This window comes from Odontomachus brunneus, unplaced genomic scaffold (assembly GCF_010583005.1).
Source record: "Odontomachus brunneus isolate Ranch 3 - 2012 unplaced genomic scaffold, Obru_v1 Obru_scaffold_002, whole genome shotgun sequence".
NCBI lineage: Eukaryota > Metazoa > Arthropoda > Insecta > Hymenoptera > Formicidae > Odontomachus > Odontomachus brunneus.
In genome coordinates, this window is record NW_022639452.1 from 1767615 (window position 1) to 1786562 (window position 18948).

The 18948-nt window shown below is 39.5% G+C and overlaps 1 protein-coding gene across 3 annotated transcripts in view; it reads right to left on the bottom strand.

Moving 5' to 3' along the window:
* The window catches only part of LOC116841585 (uridine phosphorylase 1), a 25727-nt gene extending 7364 nt beyond the window's left edge, over nucleotides 1–18363 (bottom strand). The window contains exon 1 of one of the 3 annotated variants that reach the window (XM_032809693.1): nucleotides 18200–18363. In XM_032809693.1, the coding sequence (XP_032665584.1) occupies nucleotides 18200–18234 (35 nt within the window). In that variant the 5' untranslated portion in view covers nucleotides 18235–18363. Of the gene's footprint in view, nucleotides 1–1583; nucleotides 1609–2995; nucleotides 3342–18199 lie in introns of those variants that run through there. The other 2 variants (XM_032809685.1, XM_032809702.1) reach the window with 2 other exon arrangements.
* Nucleotides 18364–18948: the final 585 nt, after the last annotated feature.

Below are 18948 nucleotides of genomic sequence, written 5' to 3' on the forward strand. Positions count from 1 at the left end.
ATAAATTATTTATATATATATATATATATATATATATATATACATACATACATACATACATACATACATATATTGAATATATATAAAAACAGAGTATATTCAATAAATACATAAATAAATATATATATATATATGTACATATATATATATATTTATTTATTTATTATTTATATATATATATATAAATAATAAATAAATAAATAAATATATATATATACATATATATATATATTTATTTATTTATGTATTTATTGAATATACTCTGTTTTTATATATATTCAATATATGTATGTATATTCTATATTGAAAGTCCTTCTATTCGTATTTCAAAATAAAAACAATGAAAATGTCTGGAATTGAGTGCCAATGTTATCAGTGTCAATATTAGTATTTTTACCTTAGAACAATATTGAAATAAATTCTCAAAGTCTTTGGCAGCTTCGAAATTCACGTGTATTTCGTCTCACAGATTATCGCGTTTCATCGCGAGAAAGGTGAGACGATCGAGTAGCAATTAAATCACCTTTGATATCGCGACGTCGCGAATTGAATTGCCGGCGAGCGAAGGAACGGGCACGCCGCCGTAATTGCATCAACGTCGAAAATTGACTTGGTTAATGCAATCGTAAACCTAATCAGTTTTGGCCGTCGGGAGATTCGCGAGCATAAGCAGTCGAGTGAAACACGTTGCTATCGGTGTCGTCGAATAGTCGTATCATATTTTCGGGAGACACGAGACGGCGGTTGAAGAGTAATAATAATAATAGAGAGGCTCTTTATTATATCTCATAAATTCAAGTCTTAAACTCCACTTTGTCAACGAGAGAGTTTCTGCAGCACCTTTTGTGCCGCAAGTTAGTGCAGAACTTCACATTCCTTACCTCAAGTGGGAATTCTGCAACTCTTACCTAGTCCCTTACTTTTCACACGTCTGACAGTTCACAGAATAAATCAGAATCGTCAAAAGTACCATCGAGTAACCGTGCTTCCAATTTCTCGTCGAATCATCGCGACATGTCGATTGAATGGTGATGGCCTTATCAGGTATCTGAGTGCAATCTCATCTCTATCGTCCGACAGATTACATTGATCCGCGACGCGTTTACAAACGATCTTCTTTATCTGTTATTCAACGGTGAAATCGAGGAGGGGAAATAGATGTGCCTGACAATGTTATTTTCTCTACTGATCTACAATCGCTTTTATTTCTTTCAATTATTATATTTCAATTATCGATCGATAACATCTCAACTAAACTCGCGCTTTGTTATCAATGGCAAACGAGTGCTTTCTGAAAAATGTTCACTTCGACCAACAAGTGTGTACAATCGATTGGATGCAGCAAAGTGGTGTGCAAATTTATTCGGAGAAACTGGATCGCGACGATTTGCATTAACGGACACGTCTTTAATGACTTTTATTTCTCGACATATATTTTTATTAAAATAACCGAATATTAATTCAAATTAAATTCTAAAGTTTCGCCTTTCCCAGCGAAGTCGCGCAACATCTGGTTGAAATTCTGAGTGACCTCTGTGGCGTGCGCGAAAATAAAAAATGTCAAGGAGATTTTGCTCACTAACCAACGTGATACCTAATGCAGGTATATCTTTGTGTTCCTTGCGTCACTCGTGCGAGCATGGTTTCTATTGCGTTCGCGTGGACCGTGAAGGGAGAATAATGGGAAGCCCGTAGCGGCGAAGATAGCGCAGGTACAAAAGGTAGACAACTCGAATGGAGAGACTTCGGCAAATTCTCGAGCGCAGATATCTCGCGCGTGGTGACGAGGATTCGTACGAGGTTTTGTGCTGGTCTACCGCGTATTTACATTCGCTATATCTCCTTCGTTTATGACTATATCGCGTCTTTGTTACGGCTCTCTTTATTAACGTCTAACGTTCTTCGCGCTCCCTTTCTCCCGCCCTTCCTCCCTTTCCTACGTGTTTATCGCAATTTGCCATGTTTCCTGATTTTTTTCGTCTCGTAGAAACATGTAGAGGACAGTCCCTCCCTCTCTCTCTTTCTCTCTCTCTTGCAATGGCAACGTTCATGGCCGAACCGCGATCGAAATTACTATTGTTTATCGCTCGGCTCGATTATGATTCTAATTTCACAACTCGCCAACACCAGCACTTCCGTCTCGGCGAGTCGCGGTGCATTTCGAGTGTTTGCCTCGAGATCCGACACGAGTCGTTGAGCATTACAATCTCTTATCTCGCTCACACTTTGCTCATCTTTCAGAACTTGCCGACATGTATTTCTCTTATTCCTACAGACGCGTTCGATGTCTAAAATTAATTTAATTGTACAAAAAAGACGGAAAGTTTAGTTAGTAAACAAAGAATTTCTGGTGAACGATTCAGAAATTTCGCCTGTGAAGTTCTGCGGAATTCAGTCAAAATTACCGAAGTTTCTGATCGGGTTAAACGCAATTTTAATAATTTCATAACACCTCCTGAATCGTTCATTTATTTCGCCAGTTAGTGAATCCAACAAACTTCTTCTTTTCCCGTGCAGACGCGCAACTATATCTGCACGGAGAAAAATAATTTTGCTCTTTTAGCAAAATCGTCGTTACTACTACATATTCGTAGTGACAGAAAAAAAATTTAGTTGACGTAACTAATTTTACAAATTATTCGTTATCAGAGCAAAAATAGTTTCGTTGCCAGGATAGAAAAAATTTGTTGAGTGTATTTGTCCTCAGAATCACGTTAATTTGCTATTGATGCAAAATAATGTATCATTAGCAAATTTATTTGCTATCGGAGCAAGACTACAACTGCTTATATAAATCCATCTTACAGCAAAATAATTTGATTAGGTTCAGCAAATTATATTCAGCAAATAGTGATTAGTACTCTTAGCAAATCTCCTTGCTGTCCATATAGTAACGAAAAGATTTTGCTAGACCAGCAAATTATTTTTCTCCGTGTATGTGACTCTTATCGAATTTCGACCCCCGCACTCGAGTCTAATAGAATTGTCGTACTACCTGGTCAACTTGCGTTCCACATTGCCGTTCTCCTCTTTTTGTGACTGAATGAACTCCTCGTTTTCGGGTACTTTGCTCTGACAGGTGTGCATCTTTGTGAAAAAACGCGAAAACTGCAACGGAAACCCGAGGATCCCTGAAATCCCACGCGGTGTTCACTGTGTAAGTTTTCGGCGGAGAGGAGCTCGCGAAGAGATCAATCGGCGCCGATCGAGTCGCGACGAGCTGTGTCGGTGACAACGCCGATAACTCGGCCGATTCGCCAATGAAATGAGGCAAGTCCGGTCGCGAGCAGCCGTCGCCGATCGGAATAGTTGCCGGCGATCACGAAGGCAACTTTTATACGTCTGCCCAAGGCACGCACCGAGCTTGCCGTCTCTACCACCACACTGTCGCCACCGCCGGCGCTGATTACACGTAGTACATGTACACGTAGTACGATCCGATCCACGGCAACACGTGGGTCGTATGTGCGAGCGGATACTCTCGTAATGGTCAGTCGTAGTGGTCGCGGTAGGTAAGAGAAGCCGAAGATGCGGCACGTACAGCAGCAGCAGGGATCTGCTACTATGGTCGACGATGCAGTCGCGACGCGCTGAGAGAAGAAAATGGTCAGTCTTATGCCCAATTTCTTCCCCTCCGGTTAACTTTGTCTACCAGTTATTCTATTGGAATTCCAATCTTCGACCAATCATATTTATGGTTGGCAAGATTAACCAATCACGGTTGACATTTATCTGAAAGATAAAGTTAATCGGAGATGAAAAAATTGGGCATTACTGCAAACACTGCAATGGTTTCCGGCGCCAGCCGTATTCTTTCGGTGTTCTCTTTTTTTCTGTTCCTTCTGGTAAGAAAGTAGTCGCCGCAGTATTGCTTGCCATTGACAGTGTATTCTCTAAAGTACGATCAATTGTTTTCACTGAAACATGCTGTGTTTATAACTGATGATTCGGTTATAAGTGTAGCATTGCAGTCGCGGTAAAAGCTCACTGAGGAAATTAGCTGATGGTAGCGGCTGTTTCTGTTATTGATGCATCCTGTTATTGTTTGCAAATACAGATAGTGTCATTGCATGCAGATCGCATGATGACCGTTGATTCCATCGTCGCAAATATACGCAAAATTGTAACTTATATAAATATATGTTTATATAAATTCATCATGGTTCTTACAGCAAAATAATTTGTGGATGCACCAAATTATATCTAGCAAATAGTGATTAGTACTCTTAGCAAATCTTTTTGCTGTCCATATAATAACGAAAAGATTTTGCTAGACCAGCAGAAAATTTGCTGGGCCAGTAAATTATTTTTCTCCGTGTATCGGCGAAGAGAAACCAGCTTGTGACAACTGCTGATACGCGAGAAAAGAGGAGTCCTTACGTCAGATGAAGAAAGTTTGCTTGTTCAAAAAGGCAAAGTGCGTTTCGTGCTAACTAATAGGTACTTTCAATCCCTGTGACGGAGGATGGTCTTCGATTGAATTCTCATTCAATGGAAAATCCATCGTCACAGATGTAAAAGTTGCACTTGGCCATTTTGTCATACGATGCATGACAAATTAGCGCACTACAGATTTTTGCAGTGAAATCTCACCCACCACTTATCGAAATCAGTGAGATATAAGACGGAACAGTAAGATGTGAGGGTATTCACCGTAAGTCAATAAATATTCACTAATTTCGCGGTGAGATACTCCTCTTATAGATTTAGAAATATCTTTTTCTGATTAACTTTATTATAAATAATATTTATAGTAAAAATTACTTTCCCCGCTATAATTACTTCACTACGCAGTTGCAATTACAAATACTGAACATTTTTCCCTCGATATGGTATCGCGCATACAAGATATATTTATCTTGTTTGGGGCTTCTTTGGATTTCCTTTCAGCTTTCCTTGATCTGATATCTCATGCTCTTTTCATCTCTTACATTTCTTACATTCTTTTCATTTCTGACATGCCTCTGCTTTTTCTTCAATATTGACCAAGATAGATACATACTTTAATTGTACATATGTTATATATTTTATTGATACACATGTAAATCAGTTTGTCAGTTTACTACTTGGTTAGTACAATCGCCTTATCGGCCTGGCTTTTCCTTCTGTCAATCAAGCGGATACCAGCGCATCTAAGTTCACAGATTCATTTAGTCCAAAGCAGTCGAGACCTCTGAGACCTCTGCATTTTTACGTGGCGCGCGCAACAAAATAATGCAGATAATCCTCTCATGCGTAACTAGCACACGGTTTACAGCGCGATACGTAACAAAATCGCGTGGAAACTTGAAGCTCCGAACTTTCCACACAACTCATTCCGGGAGAGTGATCGATGCGAGAGGTTTCGATGGCTATCTGACATCTAATATCTCCCATTAAATCACATGCAATCAAAGAAAACCCGGTCCAGATAACAGTCATCACGTCGAGTGAGCTTTCGAGATAGCAAACGTTATCTCAAGCGTACAGCTCTATCTCCGCCTCGTCCTCTCCCTTCGTGTGTGATACACGACATGCTCGTTCAGCGTACGCTGAACAGAACTCTGTCGAAATAACCCGGCTGAATTCCGCTCGATGAAAATCGAATCTCCTCTGACTTCCTGTCATGGATGACCGAGAAATGGAGAAATCATTCCCTCGCTCGCGATCGCGAGGGTCGCTGCTGTTACGTAACCAACTTCTCCCGTCCCTCCTTCCACCTGCGGGATATCTATCGCGATAACGCACACCCCCACACATACACACACACACATACACACCTGCTCTCCGGAAAACTTCGTTCCAGAACCGGAGACTCTTTTATTTCCGTTTGCGCGTCGCGCCGCGTAGGCGTGCTCACCGCGGGGAGAGCGACAGGGAACGGTTCCGACCGCGTTCCCCAAGCAATTTGCCCGTAAATTGCCCTCAGGCTTCCCGCAGGATATCGATAAATAAGCGCCGTCTCGGGTCGGCCGTTCGCTCCCTTGATAACCCGCAGCAACGGATCGTTTTAATTTTCTCCGAGTCTCCTGACCGTGAAACGCCCGAAATTCCATATCACCGAGACGAAACACTTTTCTTCGTCTTCTTCGCTTGGACAATCGATTCAGAATCGAGCGTACGTGACGACGGAACGATCACGTGCAGCGGAACGAAACGGAAAATTGGATATCCCAGCGGAATATCTAATTTGAGAGTTCAATCGAAGACCATCTTCCGTCACAGAGATTGAAAGTATCTATTAGTTGCACGAAACGCACTTTGCCTTTTTGAATAAGGGAATTCTCTTCATCTGACGTAAAGACTCCTCTTTTCTCGCGTCTTTTCAGCAGTTGTTACAAGCTGGTTTCACTTCGCCGATACACGGAGAAAAATAATTTACTGGCTCAGCAAATTTTCTGCTGGTCTAGCAAAATCTTTTCTTTATTATATGGACAGCAACAAGAGATTAATACTAAGAGTATTAATCACTATTTACTAGATATAATTTGCTGAATTTTCAAATTATTTTGCTGTAAGAACCATGATGGATTTATATAAGCATATATTTATACAAGTTGCAATTTTGCGTATATTTATATAAGTTGCAATTTTGCTCCGATAGCAAATAAATTTGCTAAGGATACATTATTTTGCATCAATAGCAAATTAACGTAATTCTTAAGACAAATACACTCAACAAATCTTTTCTGTCCTGGCAACGAAATTACTTCTGCTCTGATAACGAATAACTTCTAAAATTAATTACGTCAACTAAATTTTTTTTATGCATTACGAATATGCAGTAGCAACGACGATTTTGCTGAAAGAGCAAAATTACTTTTCTCCGTCCAGAATTTGCTGTTTCACTAAACAAACATAATACTTCTACGTAATTTAATCGGGTTATTGGATTTCCAACGGTATGCATTATTGATCTACTGTTTACTAATTAATCAGAAATATGCGCAACGTTGTGTCAAAATAGCAGTCGGTCATAGCTTCGCGATAATGTCCTAAATTCGTACGGTGACGCAATTAAAGTTTGCAATCTTTCCTCGGCGAAATTCGCGAAATTTCGTATCCAATAAATGGAGAGTGTATGAAGTTGGCACCCCACTTTTTGAAATTTATAATTTTGAAAATTGTTCCAGATTGTTCTGACTTTGTATCACATTGTTCCAAAGTGACATTGCTTCATTCGAAACAATTTTCGAATAAAACAAAAGAAATTATTTTTTGAGCTGGCACCCCACTTTTCGAAAATCGAACATTCTGATATCGCAGTAGATTGTTCTAGTTGTTCCAAACATTGTTCCAAAAGCACAAATCAATAAGTTTAATTATAAGCCCGAAAAATTAAAAAAAAGTTTTTTGACAAACAGTTCGGACCAAGAATAAACTTATACTATCTTTCTTGTTCCAACCGAGATCTTTTTGTTCTGAGTTGTTCTAGGCTTAAGAATTATAGTTCTAGAGTATGAGACTTATAAGATCATTCGTTCTCCGAAAATTCGAAAAAAAATCGATTTGACAGCACCCGACGTCAAGGGAAAACACATGCTTCCTTTCTTGTTCCAACTGAAATCTTTTTGTTCTGAGTTATACTAGGCTTAAACAACGAAGCAATTTCACTTTATTTTGTCATGACATTTTGTAATTATTTCCGCCAATTTTCCTATAATAAAGATTAATTTTTATAAGAAATCATCTTTTTCTTGAATTTTTGTCACCTCAGAAATATATTTCAATCATCCTTATTTTCAATCATCCAAATAATTATAGTTTTTTAAATCAATATATAGAACTTTTTTTTTTAAGAAAATAGTTTCATCTAAAGAAACCTGAAAATATTTTTGTTAATTTTAATATGTTGTTAAGTTATGAATTTTTTTTACGAAATTACATTTTTTGTCGATTTCGGCAAATTTAAATTGTTATTGCAAAAAATTGTTAATAAATGACTAAAGTAACTATTGGAACATAAAATATCTCTCTAGAGTGTTCCAGAATTTTTTCAGATTTTTTACATGATCGATTTTTTTTCGAATTTTTGGAGAACGGATGACGCTACGAGTCTCATACTCTAAAACTATAATTCTTAAGCCTAGCACAACTTAGGACAAAAAGATCTCGGTTGGAACAAGAAAGGAAGCATGTGTTTACTCTTGACGTCGAGTACTGTCAAATCGATTTTTTTTCGAATTTTCAGAGAACGAATGATCTTATAAGTCTCATACTCTAGAACTATAATTCTTAAGCCTAGAACAACTCAGAACAAAAAGATCTCGGTTAGAACAAGAAAGATAGTATAAGTTTACTCTTGGTCCGATAGACTGTTTGACAAAACAGTTTGAAAACTTTTTTTTAATTTTTCGGGCTTATAATTAAACTTATTGATTTGTGCTTTTGGAACAATGTTTGGAACAACTAGAACAATCTATATCGGTATCGGAATGCTTTATTTTCAAAAAATGGGGTGCCAGGTCAAAAACATTTTTTTCATTTTTTGGACTTATAATTCAACTTACGGATTTGTCCTTTTGGAACAATGTTTGGAACAACTAGAACAATCTACTGCGATATCAGAATGTTCGATTTTCGAAAAGTGGGGTGCTCAAAAAATCATTTCTTTTGTTTTATTCGAAAACCGTTTCGAATGAAGCAATATCACTTTGGAACAATGGGGTACAAAGTCAGAACAATCTGGAACAACTTTCAAAATTATAAATTTCAAAAAGTGGGGTGCCAACTTCATACACTCATAAATGGAACGTGTATATTCGCTGAGAAATATATCCGCTGAGTAAGAACCAAATTTTCTTGTTACAATGTGTTGCAAAACTTAGCGGGAGGAAAAGTGCAACTTTTAATCCTTTGACAACGCTTATAAGGTGCCAGCACGCGAAGGAGCGCGTAGTCAGATTTTCGCATGCGGCTTTTCAATTTCACTTGCTATCATGCGCTCGCTCGCTCTTTTACGGCGCGGACGGCCTTCGAGATTTTAGGTTTAATCGATAGGCCATGAATCCACCAGCCATACGGTGGTCGCAGGCAACGACACCGATACAGTAATATCCGCCGGCGATATCTGATAGCACGCGTGCCTATATCTTGCCGCGCTGAACTTTGGGAAGCCCTCTTTGCACGTAATACACGGCTGCGATTCCCATTATCATCAGTCATGGGACGTACGAATGCACGTTCCTCGTCGCTTATATCAAAGTACGATCAGCGCTCTCTTAAAGTGTATTAATTAAGATGTTTCTCATTAAAACAACTGAAATGTTTCTGATTGAATCAGTAAGAGAGCCGTTTCGCCGATAATCAGTGCGCATTCATCAATATTGTCAAAGAAAACACTTCACCTTTCAATGAGATTTTATTAATTATAGTATATGTTATATTTACAGTTAAATCACCAACTGTAAGAGCGTAGTATTTCCATAAAGAATACACTCTCTAAAGTGTTACAATCTAGGTTACGAGGTATTTGCAAATGACTGATACAATCAATGTATTCAATGTAGAAGTTGAATTTCGTACAGCAGATGACGATTTTTGACAGATTTTGATTTTGGCAGTGAAATTTTACTATCATTTTGATTAAAATCGGCGAGATATAAGATGGAGAAGTAAAGTGGGAGTGTTTCCGTCAGTGAATGCTCATTAATTATCGGTGAAATACCCCTTTAACTGATTCAGTTAGAAGCATTTCACTGATTCACTTTAAGAGAGTCTGCATTACTTCAATTTACTCAAATACTCGGCTACTATTACGTTCGGCCGAGCGGATCCGCGATTGAGCAACTGTCTAGTCCGAGCCGCGATTCGTCATGAGTATTAACTCGGCATAATGAGAAACGTCACTAGACTCAAGCCGAATTGCGCTTACGGAGGAAGAGGCGTTCGCTCGACATACGCGGCTTGTTAGTAATACCGGACGCAATGATGTAATGACTTACGCAACGGCTCTCAAGAGACAGTGCTCTTGACACGTGCGTTAAACAAACGCATAATCCTCTTGCATAATCGTCACACAGCTGCAAAAAAACTTGATCCCAACTCTAATAGCACTCAAGATCACTCATTCACGATGAAGAATATGAAACATATAGACCGGAAACTCACTTGATTGCTCTTGAATCGGACTTTTCTGTTTTCTAACGAATTAAATAAGAAGTCAGTAAGAGCCGGCGCCACGAAAAGGGCGATTAATTTTCTGTAATATAGTTGTATCAAATTGTAAATAGACGTAAATTATCGAACGTTTGGGTCGCGATCCTCTCTGATGGAAGTTTGGTTGAATGAACCAAATTTCTGGTGAGGTATGGACGAAGCGGAAGTTCCGATTTAAGTTATCAGAATTCTGCCCAGGTTAACAAGATTTCTGATTAATAGAATTCTGATAAGCAGAACTTTCTGGCTCGTTTCGTATCATAAATGTGTTTTCTGCGTGGCAAGCGGCATATACGATATGAAGCTAAACATAAAGAATCTCACGGAAAAATGGTAACAAAAATATTTGAAACTTATAAACAGAACCTTCTGGTTCGTTCCATATTATAAATATGTTTTCTGCGTGGCAAACGGCACATACGATATGAAGTTAAACATAATGAACAATCTCATGGAAAAATGGTAACAAAAATATTTAAAACTTATAGATCTTCCTTTTTGCTCTAATATCTTTCTGATTTTGATGAGACGCGAGAAGAGGTATATGGCTTCCGAAAGGGACATTTGGCGATTGCTTTTGCATTATTGCTCTCGCAACACGAGCGCAACGCTTGGTCAACCTGGCTCTTATGCATCGACATGCTCTTGGCGCCAACTTGCATTTTTTTCGCTTCTTGTATTTATTCCGATTTAGGCGAGTTCATGACCGGCCAATGTGTCGACACTATGCGGGAGTTATTAAAGTGCACTTGACCTCTGACCTCATTTCCGCATGCAGGCTTAAAATAGTATATCGGTCAGACGCTTTAGAATACAAAGTGACACGTGACACGTGTGTGATGTGAATTGCGCGGTTTCTTGTTGCCGCTTTCGCGAGGGAATCGTCTGCCGTTTTCGTTATGTCACGATCGTGAAGATTCTCACGTTATCGCGATTGTGTCGATCGTCAGAAGGCGTATCTACCTCTGTGCAATGATTTTTACAAATAATTTTTCGTGCGATAGTGCAGACGATTCAATTAAAGTAAAGCGAAGCGATAAGCGCGAAGAAAGATTTATGGTCGGGTTATCAATATCGCGAATTTGTCTTTATTGTCAGGCACGCTCGAGAAAAACATCACGAGAGATCGAGATTGCGTTTTCGCGTTTTGCGTTTCGCAATTATCTTTCACCTCATATCGGGACGCGAGCGCCGCTTTCGCGCAAATAGGTAAAGCGCACACACGCGCGCTCACACGAAAACGCACACTCGATTACATAATTGATATGCTGCGTACGAGCTATCAGCTACAGTCGCACGGTAAAGCTTTGGAAATTATATCGATCCGCGACATAATCAAAGTTTGCCGCGCGATTCACCGGCTTATTTTGCGTTACATAATTCAGCGCGTGCGGCCGATTAAATATTAACGTCGTTATTTCGAAGAATCGGACGTTTAATTATTCTTATCGCGAAATGTGCGTTATTATAGAATTGTTGTCAAAATAAATCATTACTGTTATGCATAACAGATGCAGCTGTCTCTGTATTCCACGGGGAAACGTATGATATAGTGCTGCTCACCGATTTTTACGGATATGTGTACGCAAATAAAAAGAATATTCTTGTTTGGAGATTATCTTTATTTTGTTTTGAACTCGCCTAAATCGAAATAGAAGAGGCAGGTTTTATTTAAAGATAAGATTAATGTTAAAATGTCAGCAATAAAGATATTCTCCAAACAAGAATATTCTTTTCGTCTCGGACGGCTAAAGACGTATATTTTTTTTATATATATATGGTATTTTATATATGTTATATTTTATATATTTTATATTTTTATATATGGTATTTTATATATTTTATATATGTATTTTATATATGGTTCTTCGCACACCTAAGAGTTGAAAGAAGGACTATGTTCTATAATATGATATATTATATATATAAATTGTGTATTATATTATATTCTATTATATATATTAAATTATGTCGCATTATATATTGTATTGTGTATTATACTATATTATGTTATATTATATTATGAACGCGCAAAAAACAAGTATATTATTAAAATATGTGATATATCTTGTGAGGATTTGGGGAATTGGGATATTTCGACAGTTCAACTTTTCACTGACTTTTACTACTTGCTCGAGAAAAAAATTTTCAACTGTCTGACTTGTCGTTGACTTTTACTACTTGACGAAGAAAAAATATTTTACCGTAAATTTTGGTTATTATTAACAGGAGAATATAATGAATGAAAAGGAAAAATCGAAGACAAATTATATCTCGTCGATTATTATATCCTCTTGATGTAAATTTGCGAAGAATGAGAATTATTTTTCGAAAATTTCGGATTTTGGTATCAGAAACACATAATGAGCGAAGAACGAGGGGGAATACGAAATTTTTTTAATTATTAGCGTTTGAGGCTCAGTTCCACAATCTCCAGTTAACTTAACTGGCTGGTTATTCCATCAGACTTAACCAATCGCATTTGATATTAAGAAGCTAATCAGAATTAACCAATCACTATTGGGACTTAACTGGTAGTTAAAATTAAACGGATGTTGTGGAACTTGGTCTGAGTATCAGAAGAGAAGGAAGCACAAGAGAAAAGAAATGTTCCTTGAGATTGGAATTTGTTTTTACTTGTACTGTAATACAATAAAATACAGTGTAATACGATCAAATGCAGATGAAAGTATCTTATTTTCATGCACGAATTCCTTAAACTCCATCGCTAAAATCGTGAATGTCATACCAGACTGATACTTAATTAGTATTTAATTTTGACACAGTTACTGTTTCTATCTTTTGTGCCGACTTAAAAAAGGTTCGCGATGTCGAGAATTCACCACGTATTACGAGAAAAAAATAATATATTCCGTGTAATATCTATAAAAATAAATATATATGCGTCTGTCCGTGCGCAGAGCCTACAAAGCGTGGCCTAGTTCAATGGAATTTTTGCAAAACGCGGATCATCTTCGTCGCGCGACCTCATCTGCATTTAAATGCGCGGCTTTTCCACTCGCGCACGTGTCGCCCGCCGCTTTACTGTCGTCATACGTTTCGCATTCGACGCTTTATCGGTGCTCGGCCGGGCCGCATTTATCAGAGAAGCACGTTGCCGTAATTGTAACACACATTATTGCTACTGCCATTCGTCGCGCCGCACTTTGTGCAACTCGTTCCTGAGATTTGCGTTTCTGACAAGACCGGTCGTCGTGGAGACACAACGCTGCCGTCTCCCACGTTGTTAATTTAATATCCCGTTTTTTTCCGTCTTCGTTTTTTATTTATTTAGCTTTTTCTTTACTGAGAGACGAGGAGATGGAAATTTATCCGTCGGTAAACTCTCACGTGTTAAAATAGAAAATAGTTAAACGCGTTAAAAAGATTGAAAATCTCCTTTGAGCTGCTCGGTGAGTACATTACTCAGAGCGATCGATACTTTATCACCGCACGATATCGGCAAAAAAAAAAGAGAGAAAGAGAGAGAAACGTCCGGATTCCGGGATCTACGGTTGTCCCCCGTGCGAGTTCCTAAGGATGAATTTACAAGGGAACGTGAGGCCGCACGCGACGGGTCTAGAGAAAAGGGCGCGATCTGCTTCTACGTTCTTCTTATTAATAGAGTCGCATCGATCGTCCACTTCGTTGCCAACAGAAGGCACGTAAGTCAACGTACACGTACTCATGCGTTTCATTCGACCTCCTCCTCTTCCTCATTCCTTCACTCCCACCCGACTCGAAATTTTCATCTTCTACTTTTGATCCTTCAATATATTGTTTAACGTCTACTTTGATGTACATGCTCTCTCTCTCTCTCTCTCTCTCTCTCTCTCTCTCTCTCTCTCTCCCCCTCTCTCTCTTTCTCTCAAGCGTATATCAACTTCTTTGATTTTATTTAATCTACTGGCTTTGTATGTGTGAGTCCTCTTTAGAAGCATCTTTTGCGATTTCTGCCATTTTGAGGCGCTAAGGCCCGGTTGTACCAACATTATTTTGGTTTTAAATGAAACTTAAATATATGTCTGTCTTTATTTATTTAGAAAGAAAAATAAAGATAAATATATATTTAAGTTTCGCTTAAAGCCAAAGTAATGTTGGTGCAACCAGGCCCAAGTAGGATTTCAGTGTTTCCGTATGCATATTATGTTAAACATATACCGATCGGAATATGCAAATGTTAGAAAGTTCAGGTTGAAACATCGACTTCCGCGGAAGCGGATTTTCTTGATAGTCTGCCCCGTTCTTCATCGTTCGTAGTAATCGCGAGAAGATTTTCATGTGACACATTCGTCTAATAAAAATATATAAAAATTCTTTCCACTGACGATTTAATAAAAAAAATGACCAACTTCCGTCGAAGGAAAGGAGAGCTGCGAACAGTGCAGAGCGAACATTTAATTCGTGACTTTTCTGTGAAAAATTTTTATTTCATATTGTACATTTCTTATTTCATGTAAATTCAACGAATTTCGTTTCCGCGGCTTAGCCTGGTTTTTGCTACGTTATTTTTTAACGACAATTCGTCCGATAAATTCAGGAGGATCAATTTATGCTCGATGAGAGTCCTGTAGTTCCCGTATTGAGAGAAAAAAAATTTCGTTCGTCCTTTTCATTTTTGGCTCCAATTATATTTTCTGGTTGTTCTAGCACGAAAATAGTAACATCAATATAAAGTAATCAATACTAACATTCTAGTAGAATTTAATAAAAAAAAAAAAATAGTTTTCTTAATCGCAATTTACTGTAACAATTTTTCTACGTAGTTGCAGTCACCAAACGTTTTTGTCTCAGTGCGGATGATTGAGCCGAGCTTCGGGAAAAATATTACAGATGATAAAACTGCCAGATGGCACAAGCGTGTGACGTGCAACGTCGCGCGAGCGGATTTGACATACAATCTGAATTTCCACGATACAGCTTCCATCGGTGATACCGGCCGGTGGCGTCCCGCAATCACGACGAATCGGTACAGTCGGGAAAGTTGTCGGCGTTTACACTACATACGACACGGTTACACTGACCTAATTAGGCGCGCCTGTGAGTGACGTGACGTTAGCTTTCGATACGGCGCGTGCATCGTTTTATCGGCGTAAAATTCGCCTGATACCGACGATTCGAAACATCGTCGCTCCCATCGACGAAAGACGACAGCATGGTATTCATCGTTCGTAGTAATCGCGAGAAGATTTTCATGTGACACATTCGTCTAATAAAAATATATAAAAATTCTTTCCACTGACGATTTAATAAAAAAAATGATCAACTTCCGTCAAAGGAAAGGAGAGCCGCGAACAGTGCAGAGCGAACATTTAATTCGTGACTTTTCTGTGAAAAATTTTTATTTCATATTGTACATTTCTTATTTCATGTAAATTCAACGAATTTCACACCATGGATACCCTATCGTTCCCGAGAGTTATCCGATTTTCGGCCTTGCACATTACGCTTGGGATTGAAAATCGCGTAAATGACTGCAGTTATAACGATAAGATTATACAATGGTTTTTAAATGATCTTTAAATTATAATAGCAAGTTATAAATGGCTTTTAAATGATCTTTAAATTATAATAGCAAGTTATAAATGGCTTTTAAATGATCTTTAAATTGTAATAGCAAGTTATAAATGGCTTTTAAATTATAATGGTTTCAATCTTATTCGTATACATGCATAAAGTCGAAAATTGTGTAACTGTCGATCGAGAGAATCGTACTCTCTTAAAGTGAATCAGTGAAACATCATTGAAAACAGTAAATACACAAATTTGCAGCTATAAGTACAGCACTTAAACTGCTCAGTACTATACTTATAACTGATATTAGTGACTATTCACTGATTCACCTTAAGAGAGTAAGTTTATCCGTGTTATTCAGCTGCTAAATAGTTTTTTGAAATTTTTCCGAGTGAAGTCGCAGTGCTCCTGGTTGTTTCGCCACTGAGTCACTGCTGCGGTTATTTCACGAGCCAAAGTGACGGTACACGATACAAGTATCGGTCCTTTATTGTACTCTTATCTGATAGATAAGAATGTAATAAAAGTTCACCTACGTTTGTCCTGAATCTTCCGTTGCACTTGTTGACATCTTCCGTTGACATCGGAAGTCTCATATATTGTCACATCGGCTTCAGCCATAACCGGTTATTGCGCGAACGCATCAGCTGTGTCTTTTTGACAGCGTGGAGCAGTGCGACCTCAATGGGAAAAATGTGTATAAACCGTTTAGCGACTGACTATCTGAAGTAAGCGCGAAAAAGTGTGGCGCGCGATTTATACTCTTTCTAATTTCGCTCGACCTCGCCGAATCGGCAATTGTTTCTCTTGGTGCCGCGAGCGCGCGGCGAATCACTTAAAACTGATGTGTTTTTGTCGCGCAAGGAACTAAAAAAAGACACATCCGATTAATAAATGTCAAGGTGAGACGTCGTGCCGTGCCGGTCGCGGCATAATTTAAGATTCGCGAATCAAATTCGCGCGCGGAGACCATTTATTGAGTTAATTTGCATTGCTTCTTTCCCCGATCGACACAATTGTTTTTACTTCTCTCTCTCTCTCTCTGTTTTCCTTGTGAGTACTGAGGCTAAGTTTTTCGATTAACTACAGTTCTCCTTACGGCCACGTCGCGAAAACTTCGTCATTTTGTCGATGGGTTTCCAGCGAAGTTTCAACTTCACTCGACATTTCTCTCTCTCAACCTTTTCGCACTTGAAGGATTACCATTCAGATCGGCTATTCGTGTTAATCTCGAGTAGCTCCACCGACACACTGCGTAACTCGTTCTACATACGCTTGTTTAATCTCTCCCATAGCAAGCTCTCCCTTTAATTAAACCCGTTTCTCCGTTTTAATTAATATCGGAGATACGATGACGGAGAGAATCAATGTAGCGCGGTCGAGAGAAGATGTGGTGATCCACACGCGCGTAGAGAAATTTTAATATTTCCGTTATTATGTCCGCCTGGGAGGACAATTGGCCATTAGTCGCTTCTTCGTTTAAATGACATGGCTGTACCGCGTAAAGTTGTTATAATATCTCGTGAGTTATAATATATATAATATTTCGAGTGGACGTATCAGTTTCCACGCTGAAAGACCTGATTTTAAATTAGATAATTATAATAACCGAAGAGTCCGTGTCATGGGGACATTTCATTGCTTTGGCCTCCTGCATACGAATATTTAAAATTTCAGCATAGAATAATATAATGCACGTATGTGTATTCTATGTAGCGTTTTTTTTCAGCGTTAAAAAAATTTGGAAAAATCTTATAATTTTCATTGAGAAACTGTAGCGCTTCAGAAAAAAGGTTGCAGAGAATGTTCACGAATTACACTCCGGATTTTTTCATATGAAATGAGAGAAACGGTTCGATCGCGCACACGTCGTCGTTCGCAGACGGAGACTCTAGGCTCGGGTGGGGAGAGCTTCATTTCGATCACTGTGTAGCTTCGCGCGCTCGCTGTATGCACCCCGCTATTATCTCCCGAGGCGCCATACATCACGACGCAGCTGAGAGAGCAGCGTTTCCCGACTCGCGAATATGCGCGCGCGAAGCTCAATAAAGTTCTCCGACCACTGCGTGGTCGAAGGATCATCCAGAGAATGCGGGACCATTTTCATTGCCGGCGACATTCCGCTATTAAGGACACAGACAGGAAAGAGATATGGAATCGTTCTTTTCCGTATTATCCTTGGGTCGCGCGTCGACAACCCTGTCGAAAATTCATCCCGGCCTTCTGCGCGGAAAACGCGAATCCTGTGGGAACACTCGCGAAGGGCAGGCCTTACGATCGACTCGTGACCCAGCCCTTTTCCGTGCGCCCTCGGCGAACGAGCGTGTGCGCGAAAGAGCGACTTGAGGAGCTACATTGTGAACGCGATGACACGTTATCAGACCTTCGATTTCCTTTCTCTCTCTCTTTCACTCACTCTCTCTAACTCTCTCTCATTCTCTCTTTCTCTCTCTCTTCCTCACCCTCTCTCTCTCTCTCTCTCTCTCTCTCTCTCTCTCTCTCTCTCTCTCTCTCTTTCTAATCAGAACGATGATAATCAAGGACTTACTCGTCGATCTCCTCCTCGTCCAGTAAAAGACTCATCCTCGCTGTCTTTTCGGAGTAGCGCGACCCGATGATGTGCGGACCCGCTACGGGTTGATGTTCGCCACTGCGGCAGGGGTGTAGTCCTCCCGATGATCTTCCGCAGGACTATAGTCGCGAGAATACGCGCCGCGACTCTACGCGCGCGTCGGTCGGTTCCTCCCACCTCTCCCTCTACCCTCTCCTTCTTTCTCGCACACTATTTTCCCCTCCACCATGCTCTGTCCTCCTCATATTCGCACACGCGCATCTGTATTTCCTTCCTTTCCCTTCCTTTTCACATCTGTCTCTCTTTTTTAGGAGCGCGCGTGTTTTACCTTTCTCTCTTTTTACCTATCTCGCTTTATCCTTCCTTCGTTTTTGCACAGTCCGTTCGCTCTTTCACCTTGAACTGCTTTTTTCACGCTTGCTTGCGATCTATATTCTCTCTCTCTCTCTTTCTCTCTCTCTCTCTCCTATCATCTCTCTCTCTATCGCGAACTATTCCTCTCTCGTTCGCGCAATCTATTCTCTCTCATTCTCTCTTTCCTTCGCTCGTTCCTCTCTCTTTCTCCTTTTACCCTCCTTCCCTCTCTCCTTCCCTCTCCCTCCTTTACTCCCCACTTTTGCTTTTTCTCTTGCTCTGTCGAACTATTACTTCATATCATCTCTCCTTCACTTTTATTTCCGCCCTTTTCCCTTCGCCATATTTTGTCCCCCTCCCCCCCCCCCCCC